This window comes from Xenopus laevis, chromosome 3L, assembly GCF_017654675.1.
Source record: "Xenopus laevis strain J_2021 chromosome 3L, Xenopus_laevis_v10.1, whole genome shotgun sequence".
Classification (NCBI taxonomy): domain Eukaryota; kingdom Metazoa; phylum Chordata; class Amphibia; order Anura; family Pipidae; genus Xenopus; species Xenopus laevis.
Genome location: NC_054375.1, coordinates 81,942,184 through 81,962,625, shown reverse-complemented (window position 1 = coordinate 81,962,625; position 20,442 = coordinate 81,942,184). Strand labels below are relative to the sequence as shown.

The following is a 20,442-nucleotide window of genomic DNA, read 5'->3' as shown; positions in this document are numbered from 1 at the left end:
AGATACAGTCAAGCAAATTGTTCTCTGTTTTGCCAATGATGATTTCCAGTGTATTTTAATGTGCCCACCAGCAGTTCAATTGAGCATTGCCAAGGGATGAAAACACATTCTGCATTTTAAAAAGATGGGTGAAAATATGGTGTATCAGTTAAAATATGTGTCTGTATAAGATACAGATTACTACATTTCTGTTGCAGCAGCCCAAAGACCTTTAAAGTATAGGTACACTGGAACCATACTGTAGGCAAAGGATTGGAGAAATAGCTAGCTCTTACACTGGGTTATTTAATCTCATGGTCTAGCTGTTTAGTATAGTTTAATCTAGTTTAAGGTTTCCAATAAGATACCTACTGTATTAGGGATGTTTTCCACTGCATTGTGGAACACCTGTATAAAGAGCCCTTAGCGTTTAAGACAATTTCTTGGTGTGTGCCAGGGAAGTGCCGCAAGCTGTAAGAACTTAGGAGGTCACAGCTAGGTTCAAGCAATTTGCTTTGCTGTACAACCACAGTTTTATTTTTAGTGAGCTAAACTTTAAACACTGACCCATGGGCAGTGATAGAGTTCCATGTCTTAGCACTCCACCACTGATAAGAGAATATAGTTGAGGAAAAGTTAAGCTTCAATCCCTGGGGGGTGCCAAAAGGTAAGACCCCCCCCCGCACGTGATTGTAATCACTTATATGATACATCGGGCCATGCTCCTGTTAGCTGAAAACAGCACCAGCCTAGGGTATGTCTGTGCAAGCACCATGTAATGATCCTAATCCTGCTTCTTTTTTCTATTTCCTTATTGGCTGCTTGGTATGTACGCGACAATTTATTGTACAACGCTACCGATTATGCTGGCATTTTATAAATACTTGATGATAATAATAATGGGTGCCTATATGGTAAAGAAAAAGATGCATGGGACCCCCCCGACCGATATACATACATATTTTTACATTTTCCTGTAAGTGCTTTAAGGCAAATCAGCATTTTACCACTGTCTGCAATACTACATGTACCCTAAGGCCTGCAATGTTTAATTTCCAGGGAAAAGGCAAGGTAACAAACTCAGAATCAGATCTTTGTATTTTCTCTACAAGATCTGCAGCGGACAACTTTAAAAACACTGAATAAGACATGAAATTATTGTAATATTTACACAAATTGTATTTGCAGTTAAAAGTTTGCGACTAAAGGACACACATTACCAAATATACAGTATTTACTTTTTATTGCAGATGTCTAAATAAAAATGTCCATTTAACATTAAGGGTAAAAACACAGAACTGACATATGAAAAATTGCTATTATATTTTACAGTTATATGCACAGTTTTATTTTTTTTTTTTAAACACCTCCCCCCAAAACCATCCAGCAGCATTGCAGGGTTATGTCTCTAAGCTGTATATTTATTATGCTGTGTAAAAATGGTGGGATAATACACCACATATCACCAGACGTTGCTGTGTAAAAAAACGCCATCATTTTTTTATGCGTTTTTGTTTCTTCCATCTGAAGCAATGTAAAAGAACAGAGGCAAATCTGGGGTTTGCGAGGCATAAAATTAAACACACCTTGAGAAATTCACCATTTATTTTATGCAGATTTTTACACCATTTTTTTTGGAAAATTTCCTTTTACACAACATAATACACACGCCCCTAAGTGCGTGTGTGTGCATGCACAGTTAAAATATTCTGCATAAAAACTGGATTAAACTCAATACATACTGTACTTCACTTTGTTGACCAATGTTTTTAAAAGTTTCAGTCTTTGGATTATAAATACATTTTGAGTGTTTAAATGACCAGAACTTCATGTAAGGGACATTAGTGTTCTAGTCATTTGCTCTAAAACAGATGTGGAAGCACAGTGGCGTAACTGGTGTGCGCCAGGGTCCCCAGCTATAAAAAAAAGTCTTCATAGGGGCCTGGCACACGGCAATCCCTCCCACCTACTTCCCGCCCATTCTGATACCTCCCTTCCTGGAATGCCCCCCCCCAAGCCTTGGGGTCTGCTTCTGCTATAGTTACGCCACTGTACAAGCATGCAATAGCAGCTTTAAAAGGACCAAGAACATTTTTTTCTCTTTGTATAAGCATGCACTACAGAAATTGGAGATAAAATACTGCCCATACTGCTTTAATTAAACATTTTGTTGGTTGGTCCTACTTGTGGCAATATTGTAACTTTAACTCTCACATATGAATTAAAATATAGGTGGCATGTTCTATATCTATAGCCTCTTTTTATGGTTAAATAAACTGGTAAACATTACTTATTAACACAGCAAATTGCATTTTAAGATGTAAGTAAAAATAGCTATAAAGGCAGGCAAGGAGGTTGAAAGCACAATGCCTGGTTCAAAGGCAATGAGGATGGATACCCAACATTTAACAGATAAATAATATTAGGAATCTTAGATCAGGCAGCCCAGAACAAAAAAATCAGTAAAATGCAATCTATTAAAGAAACAACTCGGAATAAAAGTGGTACATAATCCAACGATGTATGAGCTCCATCGCTGTACTCATTTGGAAGAGTTCTTAATTAAATCCTCTTTAGAGCAGTGATTAGGCCAAGCTTTTAATTATACTCCGAATTCCCTATACCTACAAAAGTGACAAATAAAACCAATATAATAATATATAAAAATTAATAAATAAACAAAATGCAAAGCAGAAATTCTAAAGAAATAATCTTATATATTAAAAAACATTGTGTAATCTTTAGGCATTAACATGGGACCAGCCTCTCATTGAACAGAAAGTTGTGGGTGTTTTTTTCTGTCCCTCATTCGATGTATCATTTCATGCTAACACGTACAATTCATTTGTACATGGACTGTAACAACACTTTTCAGGCACCATCCTCACATATGGGAGAAGATCAATGACAATGTTAATAATGGCTCTTCCAGGTACAATGGCTTGATATTCTATCTAACCAATTAAAACTAAATTCCTTAGGCTATGACCAAATGCAACAAAACATGGACCTAGATGTTTTCAAAAGAACTTAATTTACATTGTGCCATTCTATAGTATTAGAGAACAACCCCACATTGTTGCAGAGGATAATGTACTTAAAATGTTTTCAAGGGTGACAGGTAGATTATGTGATCTTTTTGCCTGCAAATGGGTTGATGGGCTTATACCTAGGAGTGTTTGGTAAAAACCCATCTTTTTTCTTTTTCAAAATACATGCAATTTCCCCTCCACTGACCTATGCTGTGATCACTTATATCTCAGAAATGCTCTGTCACATTTCTGAGGAATAATTACCTGACCCAAGTGTGCATTGATAGGGTCTCTGATCAAGAACAAGTTTTCTTATTCGCATAACTTTCAGCCAGACAACCAGCACTGCAGTGAATCATTCTGAGCTTTGATAACTGCATAACAATAGCTAATAAAATCTTTTGTGAGCATTACAACACACACTTTCATACTGGTTAAACTAAAATGAAAAAACGCCACGCTAATCACACGCGGCGATTCGCCACGTGTGATTAGCGCCAGTGTATTTAATTTTAGCTGCCGCAGAGTGAGGGAAGGTGTTTGGCGAGATTGGTCGCCGCAAAGATGAGGCAATTAATCGCCAGACGACCAAATCTCCCCAAAACGCCCAGTGTGGCCTTACCCTTAAAGAACTTATGATGTTATCTTATTTTTTAGATATCTATAAACAAATGTTTTCAGTTTAATTTACCGATTATTCATTAGTCCATTGATAATCCTCTCAGTTTATCAGCAAGTTCTTGTCTGATTTCATTGTGTTTTTTAAGATTCTGGACCTCATGTGGAAGGTTAGTATCCCAGACAGAGAGAAATGATTGTATCTCTGCAAAGCAAATATGGAAAAAATAAACCAGTATTACTTTTTTTCTTAATTGTTACATAGTTAAATCGGGTTGAATATAGATATCAAGTTCAACCCCTCCAAATGAAAACCCAGCATCCCTACACTCACCCCTCCCTACTTTCACATAAATTATATATACCCATATCTATACTAACTATAGAATTTAGTATCACAATAGCCTTCAATATTATGTCTATCCAAGAAGTTAAGCATTCCTAGTAATTCTTATTGCTAACTTAAAACACTGTGCCAGTACTTCTTTGCTTTAAAAAACTCAAGGGCAAAAGCCCAGCAGAGGCCCACCTGCCCCCTAATCTGCAAGGTTTGCATCTACCATCTATTGCCACATCAGATCTGGTTTCTGACTCCAGGATGGTGATCCACAAGAGCAGTAAAACTGATCTTGTTGTGGCTTGTGAAGGTGATCAGATTAAGTTTGTGAGAAAAAACCCCAGACGAGGAAAAAAACTTGTGGACTTTTTTCTTGAATGCTAGCTCATTTAAGAAAAAAATGCAACAAACTATTCCTGCAAGTTTTTTTTGTGCAAATATCCACAGGCCTCATGCATACTGTACTTTGAATGGAACACTGGCTGTTAGTCAATGTTCCATTCAATGGGGCTGGCAGGGGAAGGCTCATAGGATTCCCCCTTCCTGTCCCCTACCCTGTGCGTCATTCAGAGGTCCAAGGTATGGAGCAGCAGCCCTAAGGCATATGGTAAGGATAGGCTTGTACTGTGCACCTTGATACTGTCCTCTATAGTAAGCACTGGCAGTACCGTAACTGGAGCGGGTGGGCCCTGGCGCGGGACATGCCGCCGGTCCCCCACCCCCTCTGTATGTGAGTTTCCGCAAAGAAAACATCGGCGTGCGTGCTGCCGGGGGGCCCTGAGGGGGTGCGGGCCCTGGCCCAATCACACCCCCTGCTCCCCCGGTAGTTCCGCCACTGAGCACTGGGTTTTTTATCTGGCGCTCAGTGCAGAGCTCAAAGGGGTGCAAGTGCTCAAAGAGCCATGCTCTTGTGACCCCTGGAATCAAGAATGACCCATTACATGTTCAAATACACTGCTTCTTATTAATAAATGTTAGAATACCTTTTTGTGGTGTGCACCGACATCCCAAAACAAGCACAACATTCTTTATACTTCCTCTGTCTAAAAAAAGAAATTGCATTGTGAGACAAAATATTGCTATGATGGACTAGCAAGATTATAATCTGCTACTGTAGGAGGTGCTTTACATATACATATGGATCTGTAAATTCAATTATTAAACAGCTCCAAATAAACTGTAGACATCCCCTTATTGTTATGGATAGCTTCTCTGCCGGTTTGTATCCATTAATAACAGTAGTTGCCATGCTTTCTGTTCTGCTAAGAATATAATATTTTAGTCATATAGACTCCAGTAACTATCATTAAATCAGTGGAATTGTTGGTTCAGTATTTTCTCCATTAAAGGGATTGTACACTTTTGAGTTAATTAGTGATATTCTGATATAATTTGCAATCGGTTTTCATTTTTTATTATTATTTGCATTTTTAAGTCATTTAGCAGCTCTCCAGTGTGTACCGTATATACCCGAGTATAAGCCAAGTTTTTCAGCATCCAAAATGTACTGAAAAAGTCTACCTCGGCTTATACTCGGGTCAGCGGTACCCAACCCGAGTAGTTGAGATTGCAGTCACTTTTAATCATTCCTATACACTTGGGGAGAGACTGCAATATCCCACAATGCCCTCTGTTGGTTATATGAAAGAATAACAGTGACTGCAATATCACACAGCGCCCTCTGTTGGTTATATGAAAGAATAACAGTGACTGCAATATCACACAGCGCCCTTTGTTGGTTATATGAAAGATTAACAGTGACTGCAATATCACACAGCGCCATCTGTTGGTTATATGAAAGAATAACAGTGACTGCAATATCACACAGCGCCCTCTGTTGGTTATATGAAAGAATAACAGTGACTGCAATATCACACAGCGCCATCTGTTGGTTATATGAAAGAATAACAGTGACTGCAATATCACACATCGCCCTCTGTTGGTTATACGAAAGATTAACAGTGATGGCAATATCAAACAGCACCCTCTGCACATGGTAGTGGGACAGTGGGACAATGCACACAGTAATCCGTTTGGCAATTCTCTGTCACCATCAACTTTGCAAAGAAGTCCGGTTGATCGCTGGGGAGGTCACTTTGGCAGAATGTGCGCTGCTGGGAGACAGGGCTGTAGTTGTGTCTAGGCTTATACTAGAGTCAATAAGTTTTCCCAGTTTTCGTAGGTAAAATTAGGTACCTCGGCTTATACTCGGGTCGGTTTATACTCGAGTATATATGGTAATTTTATTACACACTGGAGTATATACATATATATGCACCCTGCTTGCCATTTGTAATCGATGACTTCAGTCTCTCTCTATAAATAAGAAAAAACTTTTCTGGCAGACAAACAAGACACTTTCAGGAGATGGCACAATACAAAATGTTATCCTCAACAGACCTTGCCTGGATAATCAGAGCATTTTGCAATTTTGCAGCCAAACATGAATCAAATGTACAAATGCATTGAAGCCAACCTACTTTATTAGCAACACATAAGGCTAGATTACTCTTCATAATTAATGCCACATGATATCAGGAATTTGCTTCCAACTGGAACCATATATTTTGTCACCATTATATTCCTCTACAAATCACATGACAGGAAAATGAGAATTTATTAAACAGTTATAGGGTCAGTTATCTAGGCACTGGTCTTGGGTGATTAGGCCTAGTTTACAATGGTACGCCAGTTAATCCAAAAGGTCCTCAGCTGGGTTGAAATCAGGGCTCTATGCAGGTCAGCTACAATTTTCAACTGCCCTCTGCAAACCAATTCTGTATAGGCTTTACTTTTTGCAAAGGGTTATTTTCCTGCTAAAACATTAAAGCGCCTTTCCTTAACCGATTCCACAAAGTAGGAAGCATGGAATTCTCAAGAATATCTTAGTAGGAGATAATATTGTGTCGTGAGCAAAGGCAAAGGGGTATCCGCATACTTTTTCCCATACAATATATTACAAATAAGGCAGCAGTCACACATACTGTTAACCATTGTAAATACAAATTCAAATGCATAGAAGAGATATTCATTGCACAGAGAACAAAGCCTTGATACAGTCTAAAATAAATAACTAATATTATCATATTAAAATATCTTACCTAACTGTGCAGGCACCATACTTCGAATAGAATCGCAGAAGCTTGTGATTATTCGTATTGGTTGACGAGTTGATAAGTCAATTAACAGAATATGACCTCCCCCAGTTCCTACCCAAAGAGCAGTATTTTTTTGCAAATATAAAGCTTTTACTCGTGAAGTATAAGCTTCTTCCTGTTTACATTTTCTTCTCTTCCTGCTATCTTCTCTATAAACAAAAATATACATTTTTTACATTAAGCTTTATTCCTGACACAAAGGTATTTTATTATTTTCCAGCTACATATTAAATAGGAAATGGATAGTTCTGCATTGTACTGTGAACATTTCTTTCTGAAGCGATTGAACAAGATATGATATGCTAATGACTTGGAACTGGGGCCCACACGCACCAAAGATCATACAGTTTAGCCAGAAATCAATCGCCCTGCATGAATTGTTGCATGTGTAACCAGCAGTAGGCAGATCAGAGGAAAAAAAAAAAAAAAAAAGAGGTAGAAAATAAGAATTACAGTTACGGGGTTATTTATCAAAGGTCAAATAAACTCACAATTCGAATGGTTTCGTATTTAAGAAAAAAACTTGATTCAGCGAGTTCGAGTTGCAAAACCCAAAAACTCAAATTGATAAGAGTTTTCTGTGAAAAAACGGATTACGTTTTCAGGCAAAATCCTCCAAAAGAACATCATGAAGGCTATTAATATCTTCAAATGATTCAAGGGACCTTTGCCATTGACTCCTACATGATCTCAACAGGTTTTAGATGGTGTATTTTCAGATTTTAGCTATCTCTTCCAGGGTCATGGTATAATAAATCTCAAGAAAATTTAGTTTTTTTTTCACCTGAAAATGGTAGTTTTGACCAAAAAATTCCCTCGAAAAAATATTTTTGTGGAAAACACAACTTGAACTTTAATAACCCCCCCAGATGAAGAAACTTATTCAAAAACACATGTTCTGAATAAAGTGAAAATATAGTTTTACATTCTGCACTATTTAAACATCCCAACTTCTTAATATCTATTCAGTTGCTATAGGAATATGGAACACATGAAAATATACAGAATCTAATCACATAACTCTGTATAATTATTCAAAAACTGGATAGGTTATGTCACTAATGGCAGGAAATGAGTTGCAGTATAATATCAAATTCCAGTGTCATGGGTAACATAGCTGCTAAAATGCCAATTGCCATTTCTAAGTGCAGTTGCCAGTAGAAGCCAGTCGGTAATTAGCTTTGAATAGTCTGCTACAATTTAGTATGTGTTATACCCCAGTTCCTGTTAGACTGTGAGCTATTGAGCAGGGGTCCATTTACCTCTTGTATTGGTTATTGCAACAATATTTGTGTGCAATCAGCCTGATTCAATCACATCTGAGTTTGGCCTGATGGCAGGCAGTTCAGCTAAAAACATCTTGGGCTGTGTGTTCCTACCTTACTTTTTTTTAATTTAGACAGAATACAAACCATGTTTTAGTACATTCTCCCATTTATAAATAAGATTATCCTATCCTGTCAAATGCAATTCAAACTGCTAACATTATGTATTGATCGAAACAAGAAATTTACTTCAGGAACTGGACACAATCAAGGACTTCACATATTTTTTCTGTCTTCTTGTCCCATATTTCTACATAGGGACTGATTTTCTTTGCCACATAAATGTATTTGTCAATCGCAAAGCATGTGATATTGGATTCGCTGTATGAGCCATGAGAATACCTTAAGATCAGAAAAAAAATAGTCCGAAATAAATCTGAGAATACTACCAGTCAATTCCTTACATTGTTGCAATGTTGGGCAAAATGCAAATACAACATAAAGTGATATACCAACAAATATTTTTAAGCAATACATTTTTAGCAGAAGTTCTATTTATTTTGCTTATGTTTAAAAAAAGTACATTATATACAGTAATTGTTAAAACAGTACTTGTTAAAAAAAAAGAAAACAGACAACACTATTTAACGTGATCTTTTTTATGTTTGATGTACATTGCACAAATAAAAATCTTTTTTATCATAGCATGCCTTGAAGTCAATCAATACTTAGAATAGAAAGAGAAAAACTTACAGTGTGGCAGTTCTGGTATCAATTGTCTTTTGTACAGTGAATTCACTAGAAAGTGAGAAAATCTTTGTCCCACAGATACCCCAGACTGAATTCTTTTCAGATGAATAAGTGGATTCACACAGACACATTACAGGAGTGCTGTTATCACCAATGTCGATCACCTTTATTGGTGCAGCATATGCACACTTTGTGGACAGAAAGGTGACAAAAAGTAAAGATAAGTGACTAATTTTTTAATGTAATGCACATTGGTAAGCTCTTCAGAACCTTTTAGTCTATCTTACTTAAAGGCTAATGTCACGTTAGGTGGTTTCTCTGCTGCTCTTTAATCACCCACCAGTTCAGGAATATGGATTAGGGTAGTTGGACATGGGGAGATTTAGTCACCTGCGATAAATCTTCACTACTGCGGGTGACTAATCTCCCTGAAATGCCTTCCCACCGGCAAGAATGTGAATCGCCAGATGGGATGGCATAAGCCTTGTAGTACTCCTACAAGTCAGGATGATTCCTTTCAATCTCTGGACTCATGCATAAAGAAAAAAAAAGTTCCATATATTTAAAAAAGGTGTATAAGCAGTATCTGGACATAAGTCCAAATGAATGAGCTCATGTCACAAGGAGGGGTATTTTTCCTTGCAGGATAAAAAGGGTGGTGGACGATAGGGTATGCTGGAGGAGGCAGTACCCCTTTAATTTAAGACATGTGATGGTATAACTATGGTTTGTTTCTTGGTAAATTGTGGTGTCAAATCTCCAGATGAAAACTTATAAATACAGTAAATACAGTTATAATATCCACTTTTGAATTTCTAGTCTATTCTTACAAAACAAATGAAAGTGATAACATTACCTTTACTGCAGTATTTTCAAAAATTGCTATTCGGCCATTTGCAGTACCTGCTAGAATGTGATATTTCTTTTGGCTGAAATATACAATTTAATAGGTTATAATTAATGCTTGTATAAAACTTTCATACATAATTAACAAATTGTGATTTCATAGCAAATAATCGGTTGTAACATTTCACTACAGGTGCATATATATATATATATATATATATATATATATATATATATATATATATATATATATATATATATATATATATATATACAATATTCCAGTCTGTGCAAATTGCAGTTATTGAACATTGAGCATGCTACCTGTATCTTGCAAATCCTTGGTCTCCCAGCTGGACAAATCTACACTTATACAGTTAGGTCCATAAATATTTGGAGAGACAATTTTTTTCATATTTTGGTTCTGTACATTACCACAATGAATTTTAAATGAAACAATTCAGATGCAACTGAACTGCAGACTTTCAGCTTTAATTCAGTGGGTTGAACAAAGAGATTGCATAAAAATGTGAGGAACTAAAGCCTTTTTAAAACAATTACTTCATTTCAGGGGCTCAAAAGTAATTGGACCAGGGGTTCAAAAGTAATTGGCCATTTCATGGGCAGGTGTGGGCAATTCTTTTGTTTTGTCTATCAATGAAGCAGATAAAAGCCCTGGAGTTGATTTGAGGGCTTTTGATGCTAGTATGTGTAAGATTTTGCTGTGAACAGACAACATGTGGTCAGAGGAGCTCTCCACGCAGGTGAAACAAGCCACCCTTAAGCTGCAAAAGCAGAAAAAAACCATCCGAGAAATTGCTACAATATTAGGAGTGGCAAAATCTACAGTTTGGTACATCCTGAGAAAGACAAAAAGCACTGGTTAAATCAGCCATGCAAAAAGACTTTGACGTCCACGGAAGACAACAGTGGGGGATGATCGGAAAATCATTTCCATGGTGAAGAGAAACCCCTTCACAACAGCCAAACAAGTGAACAGCACTCTCCAGGAGGTAGGCATATCTATATTCTAGTGATTATCCATGATGTGACACAGGACAGAAGAAGCGGAATGAATTCTGAGGTGTTCAGAGACACTGTCTGCTCAAATCCAGCTAAATGCAGTCAAATTTAAAATTGATTGGGAGGTGTTTCATAATACATATGGACAATGACCCAAAACATACAGCCAAAGCAACGCAGGAGTTTATTAAAGCAAAGAAGTGGAATATTCTTTAACGGCCAAGTAACCTGATCTGATCCCAATTGAGCACGAATTTCACTTGTTGAAGACTAAACTTTGGACAGAAAGGCCCACAAACAAACAGTAACTGAAAGCCGCTGCAGTAAAGACCTGGCAGAGCATTAAAAAGGAGGAAACCCAGAATCTGGTGATGTCCATGAGTTCAAGACTTCAGGTTGTCATTGCCAGCAAAGGGGTTTCAACCAAGTATAAGTAACCAGTTTTTTAATTTGTCCAATTACTTTGAGCCTTGAAATACACTGATTGTGTTTAAAAAAAAAAAAAAAAAGGCTTTAGTTCCTCACATTTTTATGCAATCTTTTTGTTAAACCTACTGAATTCACCAATTTAGATATCACAGGATTTTATAAAACAAGAGTCATTTTAACTACTCCTGTGCTAATGTGGTAAAATTTGGTGTTCTAAACATCCAAAAACAGTGACCTGTCCCTGACAGAGTCTGTCATAAAATGGAATTTGCCATCACAGTGACAAAAATGTTCTAAAAACATTAGAGATGCAGAAATTAACGGCTTACTGAATAAACATGTTCAATGTAATTAACAATACCTCTGTCCTTGGATGCACGAGAACAACAAACATGTAACAGAATCTGTCAATTTATGCAGAGTGTGTTTTATTTTAAGTTCGTCTAAATCTGCAGTTATAATTTCTCCAGACTGAGTTCCAGCCACAATCCAGTTTTGTTTCTCTCCGGGTAATGTGACTAGTGTAAGGCATAAGATTCTGCTGTCCGAAAAATCCTAAAAACAAAAAACAGCCAGTTAAAAAGTAGTGTAAGCAAGGTTATAGTTAGTGGGAACAAGCCTAGTTAACAAGTTATGTCATTGTCAGCAAGGTTGCAGAAAGTCTTGCAGATGACACTAAATTGTGAAAATCAATAAACTCCACGTAGGATGTTTTCACTTTGAACAATGTTTGCAAGTTTGAACGATTTAATTTCAGTCCTGATAAATGCAAGGTAATGCACAAAGGCAGTTCAATGTTTGCTACTGTCAATATAGTAATCTTGAGGCACTCGAGAGATCAAAGCATAGTCTCGCCTCTTTATTGATCCATGTTCAAGGATAAGTAAACCTTAAAAATAAGTGAATGTAAAATTGATGAGAGGGCTATTCTAAGCACTTCTGCAATGTACATTCATTGTTTATTTTCTTTTTATTTATGTTCTTCTGCTTAAAGGAAAACTATACCCCCCAAACAATGTAGGTCTCTATAAAAAGATATTGCATAAAACAGCTCATATGTAAAATTCTGCTTCATGTAAATAAACCATTTTCATAATAATATACTTTTCTAGTAGTATGTGCCATTGGGTAATCATAAATAGAAAATTGCCATTTTAAAAAATAAGGGCCGCCCCCTGGGATCGTAGGATTCACTGTACTCACAAACCAACAAACCATACTTGTTAGGTCACATGAGCCAATTAACAGACAGAGCTGTGTCTTTTGCTTCCACACTTCTTCCTGTTACAGTTAGAGTTGAAGTATTTCTGGTCAGGTGATCTCTGAGGCAGCACAAAGACCATCACGAAATGGTGGCTCAAGGCAAGAGATGTAAAAGGGCAATATTTACTTGAATATATATTCCAGTTTGGTAAGATTCTTTAATATGCCACTTAATATGATATGAACTATCTGTTGCTTAAGTGTTCATTTTGGGGGTATAGTTTTCCTTTAAGAAATAAATTAGAAACCTTTATCACATCTTTCCTAAGCAGAAGAACATCAGAGCAGCCTCTTTCCTTCTCTTTACAACTTCCTTGACAACTTGGTGGTCAAAATGGTCACAAAATGACCAGCAGGTTGTGCTTTTGTAACAAAATTAATTCATATTAACAGTACATGTATCCTTTAATATCTTGGAATTTAAAAATAAATAAATACGAATGTACATTGCAAAAGTGATTAGAATAGCTCCCTCATCAATTTTAATTTTTTTTTATTTTTAAGGTTTACTTATCCTTTAAGACCTTACCTTGAACTTCAGATATATATACATAATAACCTCTACCTAAACCAATGGAAGCACAAGGCCACCTGCAGCAGTTGTCAATGTGAAGCAACATGTAATGGGTAGTGGGAATTCTGCAACTACAAGTAGTTGAAAGCAAAGTGATCTCTATGACATTGACATAAAGAGCTGGATTGTGTCAGTTTATCTGTAATTCTTATATACACAAAGTCCATTAAAAATCATTACAGAGCCAGACCAATTACCTCACACGTTTGTCCACCTTTATTTAAATCGATACAGCACATCTGTCCCTTTTCAGTGCAGCCATTTCCTACCCAAACAACATGCTTCTTGACAAGAGGACTGGCAGCCACCATGCATTCTGCTGTTAACATACTGAATATCACATGGTTTCTCATTAAACAGAGTAGTTCTGCTGAGTTTAAGATCTCGTATACCTGTAAGTAAAGACATAACATTTTTTTTTTATCTTTTAAAGGGTTATAAAAGGCAATCTGAAAGTGTATTCCCTATTAAGGGACTTATCCCTAGGGAAGTTAAAAAAAAGTCTTGAGCTCTCTTATCTCCTCATTGTTTTCAGTAGCAGTATAAAAATATAATAAGACCAGATAATACAAAATAAATATACGAAGAAAAGGAAACTGGATCCAAGCAGAATAATTGTGTTAGTGCTTTAAAGGAACAGTTCAGTGTAAAAATAAAAACTGGGTACAAAATAAAAAATGTTTCTAATATAGTTAGTTAGGCAAAAATGTAATGTATAAAGGCTGGAGTGAGCGGACGTCTAACATAATAGGCAGAACCCAACTACATTTAAATAAATAGAATGGTCACCCAAAGTTCTCCAATATAGTATGACGCAATGGAGTAGGGAGCACAGTAGGAGGGCAGGTAGTGATGGAACAGGTGAGGGCAAGATGCCTTGATCACTTTATATCTGGGTTGGCATCTCTGCAGTGACAGGCAGTGGCTAGTCATATATTTGAATATCCGCTCTTAGAATGTGTCAGGTCTTTCCTTGCATTTTGCTTGCACTTAGAATGCTACAATAAGGTAATCTAATATTCTGAAAGGAAAGACCAGTACCTTACAGAAAACATTTTACAAGCAGAGAGTTCCTACTCTATTCCTCCAGCACTTTGACAAAACTCCTGATTTCTGTGAAACAGATTGAACAGCAGCAGCAAATTAAAGGAAAACTATACCCCTCAAACAATGTAGGTCTCTATAAAAAGATATTGCATACAATAGCTCATATGTAAAACCCTGCTTCATGTAAATAAACCATTTTCATAATAATATACTTTTTTTATTAGTATGTGCCATTCGGTAACCCTAAATAGAAAATTGCCGTTTTAAAAAATAAGGGCCACCCCCTCTGATCGTAGGATTCACTGTGCGCACAAACAAACCATACATGTTAGGTCACATCAGCCAATTAACAGACTGAGTTTTGTCTTTTGCTTCCACACTTCTTCCTGTTACAGTTAAGTTGTAGTATTTCTGGTCAGGTGATGAGGCAGCACACAGACCCTCACGAAATGGTGGCTCAAGGCAAGAGATGTAAAGGGCAATATTTACTCAAATATAAATTCCAGTTTGATAAGATTCTTTAATATGTCACTTAATTTGATATAAACTGTTGCTCAAGTATACATCTTGGGGGAACTGTCCTCCATATTGATATGCCTTTTAAGAACCAGCAGTACGTTTCTTACTTAAAAAAGGCTGAATTTCACAACAGGTATAGGACTTGATATCCAGAATGCTCGTGACCTGGGGTTTTTTGGATAATGGATCCTTCGGTTATTTAGATCTTCATACTTTAAGTCTACTAGAAAATAATTTAAACATTAAATAAACCCAATAGGCTGGTTTTAGTTCCAATAAGGATTAATTTTATCTTAGTTTGGATCAAGTACAAGGTACTTTTTTATTACTACAGAGAAAAAGGAATTTATTTTTAAAAATTTGGATTATTTGGATAAAATGGAGTCTATGGGAGACAGCCATTCTGTAATTTAGAGCGTTCTGGATAACAGGTTTCCAGATAACGGATCCCATACCTGTACCTGTTTTGGCTGAGGTTATTGCCACTAAACAGTTTTTGTAGTTTAGAATTTGAAGGATAAAATAAATCAGTTGGTTCAAAGGGTTGAGTAGATCTAGCTTTCTGAACCAGACTGAGATACCACAGAGAATTACTGGCTACATTTTTGTTCCAATATCCTGATCTTCTGACAAAAAAGTAATAAGGAAACAGAGTGATCGTAACAAAATGGATGTTGCCAACATACTTTTAAAATTATATTATGAATATCAACAAAAAATAGACAGCCCATGTTATTACCAAGAAATACATTTCTCCAATAAAGAAAAACTAGTAAAAGGGCTTTTTTCCCATTTTAATTGATTTTAACCACAGATACATGCTTAATGTTGGTATATGTCTCTCTAATGATAGAATATTATACAAGTCTGTCTTATCTTAACACATGATGTTAATTCCCGGGCAAGAACTGATAAATAGAAACTTACCAATGAATATTACAAAGTTATACCTTCAGAAGACAAGCAAATATTTGAGGGTGTAGTGAACACAGTTAAATGTCTTGCAGACATTCTGTCTGCTCCCTCTTTATGCCAAAATCAATACAGCACAATCGCAGTGCAAATACTGGTCAGATGAGAAAAGCATCCTGAGCTTCTGAATATCACACAGTAATTTGTGATTGCCTGATGATGGACAGCAATAATCTAAATGTTAAATACAAGGCTGAAGAGCTCAAAGAGATGCTATAATTCAAATAAAGAAGGATTATGTAGAATGAGGATTTGTTGTGTTAAATTATGCTATATAGTTTAACCAATATACATGTATTTATATTATAATTTATACATTTATAGGATTTATTTATAATGAAGACCCTGGGTTTTTCACATTAGGATTAGAATTGGCTTTGGTATGTTTGGAGGATTTTAGATTGTGGGTTGTGTTCCACCTTAATTTGGCACTTGCAAGTTGAAGTTGCCCTTGTAAATTAATTCATAGCAACCAAACAGCAGGTAACACTTACTGATCACCTGTTTATACTGCAACATATCATCAGTTACTACGGGTAGATGTACATTGGTAAAATTAGTTCATTTAACTACATGTGAATTAAGATCTGTACCTTACAAAAAAAGCAGTAGTAACAATAAGCTAGTGTGAGGCATCCCAAAAAGGCAATTGTGACATTCACTTTATACTTTACATCCAGGTAGTCATTAACTTTAGTGAGAAGGCTCATTTATCTTTTCCATGTGATAACTAGTTTTATTCAGCAACATTGTCTTCAGAAAAGCTATATGCATTATTAACTATTTTTATATTTCAGTGACCAGAATGGTTTCCTTTAGGTTGACATTGAAAAACAATCAATGGTCCTGATTTCTGCTCAAGGCAATACATTCATGCCTGAAAAGTAAGGATCCACATATTCCAGAAATGTTTGGTCACGTTGTTTAATCAGATAATTATTGTAGGTATTACACCAACTTTTTCATTGTCAGCTGCTGTTGCATCTCTCATGTAAAAGGGAAATAGACCCCACTTAGCATTTACCTTACCTTAAAGGGTAATGTGATGGCATAGGTGTTAATTTGCAATATGAAACTTTCCTCCTTTTCCCCATTTTTAGAATTCCACAATATTATACAATTTAAAGCAGGTTATGTGTTCACAAAATAAACAGATGCCCCCACCCCCCAATATACACAACAATACAGACATATGAGGATAAGATGAAACTGGGGGAAAGGAAGATTCACTGTACCGTGACAGATGTAGGACGTTGCTGGGGATTTTCTTTTAAACACTTTTTAATCAATACTTCAACTTCAGGCCAAGGGGCACAATTATATTCTTTGACTGGATCTAGGGAACGTTCAAATACACATGCATGAACTTCTTGGTTTCAAAATAAATCTAGAATATATCATTTAAATGGCTACAAAAATACAAATAAGACTAGAATGTTCACGGAAAGCAAAAAAAAATAGGTGTATTTTTCAGTTAAGTCATTTAATGAAGATTATTATTTACTGTTATGATTCATGGTTCTTAATGAAACCATTTAGGAAATTAAATATGTTCAACCTGCAAAGCCAACACCCAGTAAAAATACTGTGGTAATTGCTTTGTCTATGGCTTGTAGCTTTAGGAAAGCAGCCAAATAAAATGTCTGCAGAATCCAAACTGCCTATAATAACTATTCTGAGTGTTTTAGATTTTCACTGGCCATTTGACTTTATACCAATCTATAAAGATGGGTAAAAGCCATTTTCATAAGGGGGGGGGGATCTCATAAGGACATGCAGCATAACTTGGTCTTGTAAATATGGTACCTGCATGTCTTGGCAAAGATAACGGATTTGTACAGTAAGTCTCTTCTATGTGAAGTATTGAGTTTTAGCAGGCATTTTTTTTTAGTAAGACAACATTGAGTTTTATTCTTTTCTGTTTATATGAAGGTGGTGTGCATTAATTCTCTGATTGTTACACTGCTACAATAATTTCTAACCCCAATAGTAAGCACTTACTGTTTAGTTTTCTTCCATCATTTTAACAATTAAGGGGGCAGTAACGTTTACCCCATTTTAAACACCAGTTCTGTTAATAGGGTTTTTCTATAGACACTTTTGTTTTAATCATGAAATACATTTTTTTTCTTTATTTCTTCATGCTAGCTGGTATCATAGTTCATTATACATGTATACAGTGCTACATTAACAGCAGACACAGAATCATGCTTTAATGCAAGCTAATTGTGCAGCTAGTCCATTGACACTGCCTAGTTTTATATGACACGGTATTTACTTGCCCTCCTACTGTTTTGCACATGAGTGTGATGTCAGCAAGAATAAAATGACATGCTGTACAGTACAGTATGGGAACACAATTCACTGATACAGGGTCTGCCCCAGTTCCCCCTCCATTGAGCCCCTTTCCAATTTCCTGCCACAGGCTTTTGCAGGATCAAAGGTTCAGTTCTATAGCATCTGCACCATTGCGTTCTATACTAGCGCTGTGGCAAAAGGGCAAATACAGAGCGAGTGGGGCTTCTCTGAATTTGCTTCTGCAGGAGACCACATCATTAATATAATAACTGGCTAATTTGCAGAAATAACAAGGTCTCTCTCCATGTGTTCTCTATTTCTCTTACAACCAGAGCTGAAAGGAGCTTTGCCACTGGACCAAAAAGAGGAAAAGCACAAAGGGGTCTTTCTTCCCTGCTCACATTCTCTCACCCCCTGCTCCTGCATAGGGGCAAATTTGCTAAATGGTCCCTGGCCAATTTACGAATGGTCCCTGGCGTAAATTCGCTAGCAAAGTAGACAGAATCTAGCGGTACTTCGCACCCTTGCGCCAGGCGAAGCTGCGCTCTGGGACGTAACTTCGCTAATTCACTAAGTTGAGGATTTTACTGAACATTACCTCTTGTGCCAGACTTTACTTCTCCAGCACAGACCAGGTGAAGTGCAATAGAGTAGATTTACTTTTTACTGGGTGATTGGCTGAAAAAGTTCGAAAATGTTTTTTGGGGTACCCTCCTTCCCACAAAATTAGACTGGTGCATTAATTTGGGCACCCCAACAGAGATATTGCATCAAAACTTAGTTGAGCCTCCTTTTGCAAATGTAACAGCCCCAAGATGCCTCCTATAGCCTGGATTCTGGATGGCGGTATTTTTGACCATTCATCCATACAAAATCTCTCCAGTTCAGTTAAATTTGATGGCTGTCGAGCATGGACAGCCTGCTTCAAATCATCCCATAGATTTTCCATGATATTCAAGTTGGAGGACTGTGATGGCCATTCCAGAATATTGTACTTCTCCCTCTGCATAAATGCCTTTGTAGATTTCAAAGTATGTTTAGGGTCATTGTCTTGTTGGAATATCCAACCCCTGCGTAACTTCAATTTTGTGACTGATGCTTGAACATTTTTGTCTAATCAGTCCAAAGCACTTTGTTCCGAAATTACTGTGGCTTGTCTAAATGAGATTTTGCATACAACAAGCGACGCTGTTTGTTGAGTGAGTGCAAAAAGGGCTTCTTTCTCATCACCCTGCCATACAGATGTTTTTTGTGCAAATTGAACTGAATTGTAGTACAATGTACAGATGCACCATTTGCAGCAAGATGTTCTCACAGGTCTTTGGAGGTGATCTTTGGGTTGTCTGTAACCACTCACAATCCTCCGCATATGGAGCTCCTGTATTTTTATTGGGCTGCCAGACCTGGGTTTTACAGCAACTGTGCCTGTGGCCTTCCATTTCCTGATTACATTCCTTACAGTTGAAACGGACAGTTTAAACTTCTGAGATAGCTTTTAGAAGCCTTCCCCCTAAACCATGATATTGAACAATCTTTGTTTTCAGATCTTTTGAGAGTTGCTTTGACGATCCCATGCTGTCACTATTCAGATGAGAGTCAAACAGAAGCAGAACGTGCAATTGGCCACCTTAAATACCTTTTCTCATGATTGGACACAACTGCCTATGAAGTTCAATGAGCTAATCCAACCAATTTGGTGTTGCCAGTAATCAGTATTGAGCAGTTACATGCATTCAAATTAGTAATATTACATGGGTGCCCAAATTTTTGAACAACCAGTTTTTCACATTTGATTTAATTTCATACAACTGAATACTGCTTCACTAAAAATCTTTGTTCAGAAAACACCCCCAGTACTCAGATGTTCCTGGGAAATGAAATACATGCCACGGTTATCTTTTTTGTTGAAAGTGGAGTAAATTATTATATATATATGAGCATAGGACTGGCCAGATATGTGATGACTTTGACGTAGTTGGCCAGCTTAAATATATTGCAATATATGGACAAACAAACCCTGTTTTGTTTAAAGGGTAAGGCATTTTTAGTAGCAGTATGCACAAAATGTCGCTGTCTTAAATATATTGATAATGGGTTGAGTGCAGAGGACTCTTGTATTTGTCTATATGTATTTTGTGGTCACAGCCTCATTGCACCCCCGCCTAATGGTTTTAAAAAATAGTGGTGAGCACAATTTTCCCTTGTTTGTTATAGTTTATACAGGAGCAGTGACCAGTTCCATGTTGTAGCTCCCACCCTTCCCAGCTATAGTCAGGTGATCCCACTGGTGTCTAATAAAAGGGCAGCAAGTAAGTTGCAGGTAAAACCTAGT

The 20,442-nt window shown here is 36.8% G+C and overlaps 1 protein-coding gene across 10 annotated transcripts in view; it reads right to left on the bottom strand.

The window, feature by feature from the left end:
- Nucleotides 1–1,205: 1,205 nt before the first annotated feature.
- Nucleotides 1,206–20,442, bottom strand: part of lrrk2.L (leucine-rich repeat kinase 2 L homeolog) — a 108,066-nt gene continuing 88,829 nt past the window's right edge. For 8 of the 10 annotated variants that reach the window (XM_018252632.2, XM_018252631.2, XM_018252634.2 and 5 more), the window contains exons 44-53: nt 17,048–17,148; nt 13,472–13,666; nt 11,799–11,992; nt 9,996–10,068; nt 9,143–9,327; nt 8,639–8,791; nt 7,068–7,273; nt 4,950–5,009; nt 3,703–3,834; nt 1,206–2,603 (exon numbers count right to left, since the gene is read on the bottom strand). In XM_018252632.2, coding sequence (XP_018108121.1) covers nt 3,713–3,834; nt 4,950–5,009; nt 7,068–7,273; nt 8,639–8,791; nt 9,143–9,327; nt 9,996–10,068; nt 11,799–11,992; nt 13,472–13,666; nt 17,048–17,148 — 1,289 coding nt within the window. In that variant the 3' untranslated portion in view covers nt 1,206–2,603; nt 3,703–3,712. Of the gene's footprint in view, nt 2,604–3,702; nt 3,835–4,949; nt 5,010–7,067; nt 7,274–8,638; nt 8,792–9,142; nt 9,328–9,995; nt 10,069–11,798; nt 11,993–13,471; nt 13,667–17,047; nt 17,149–20,442 lie in introns of those variants that run through there. The other 2 variants (XM_018252636.2, XR_001934861.2) reach the window with 2 other exon arrangements.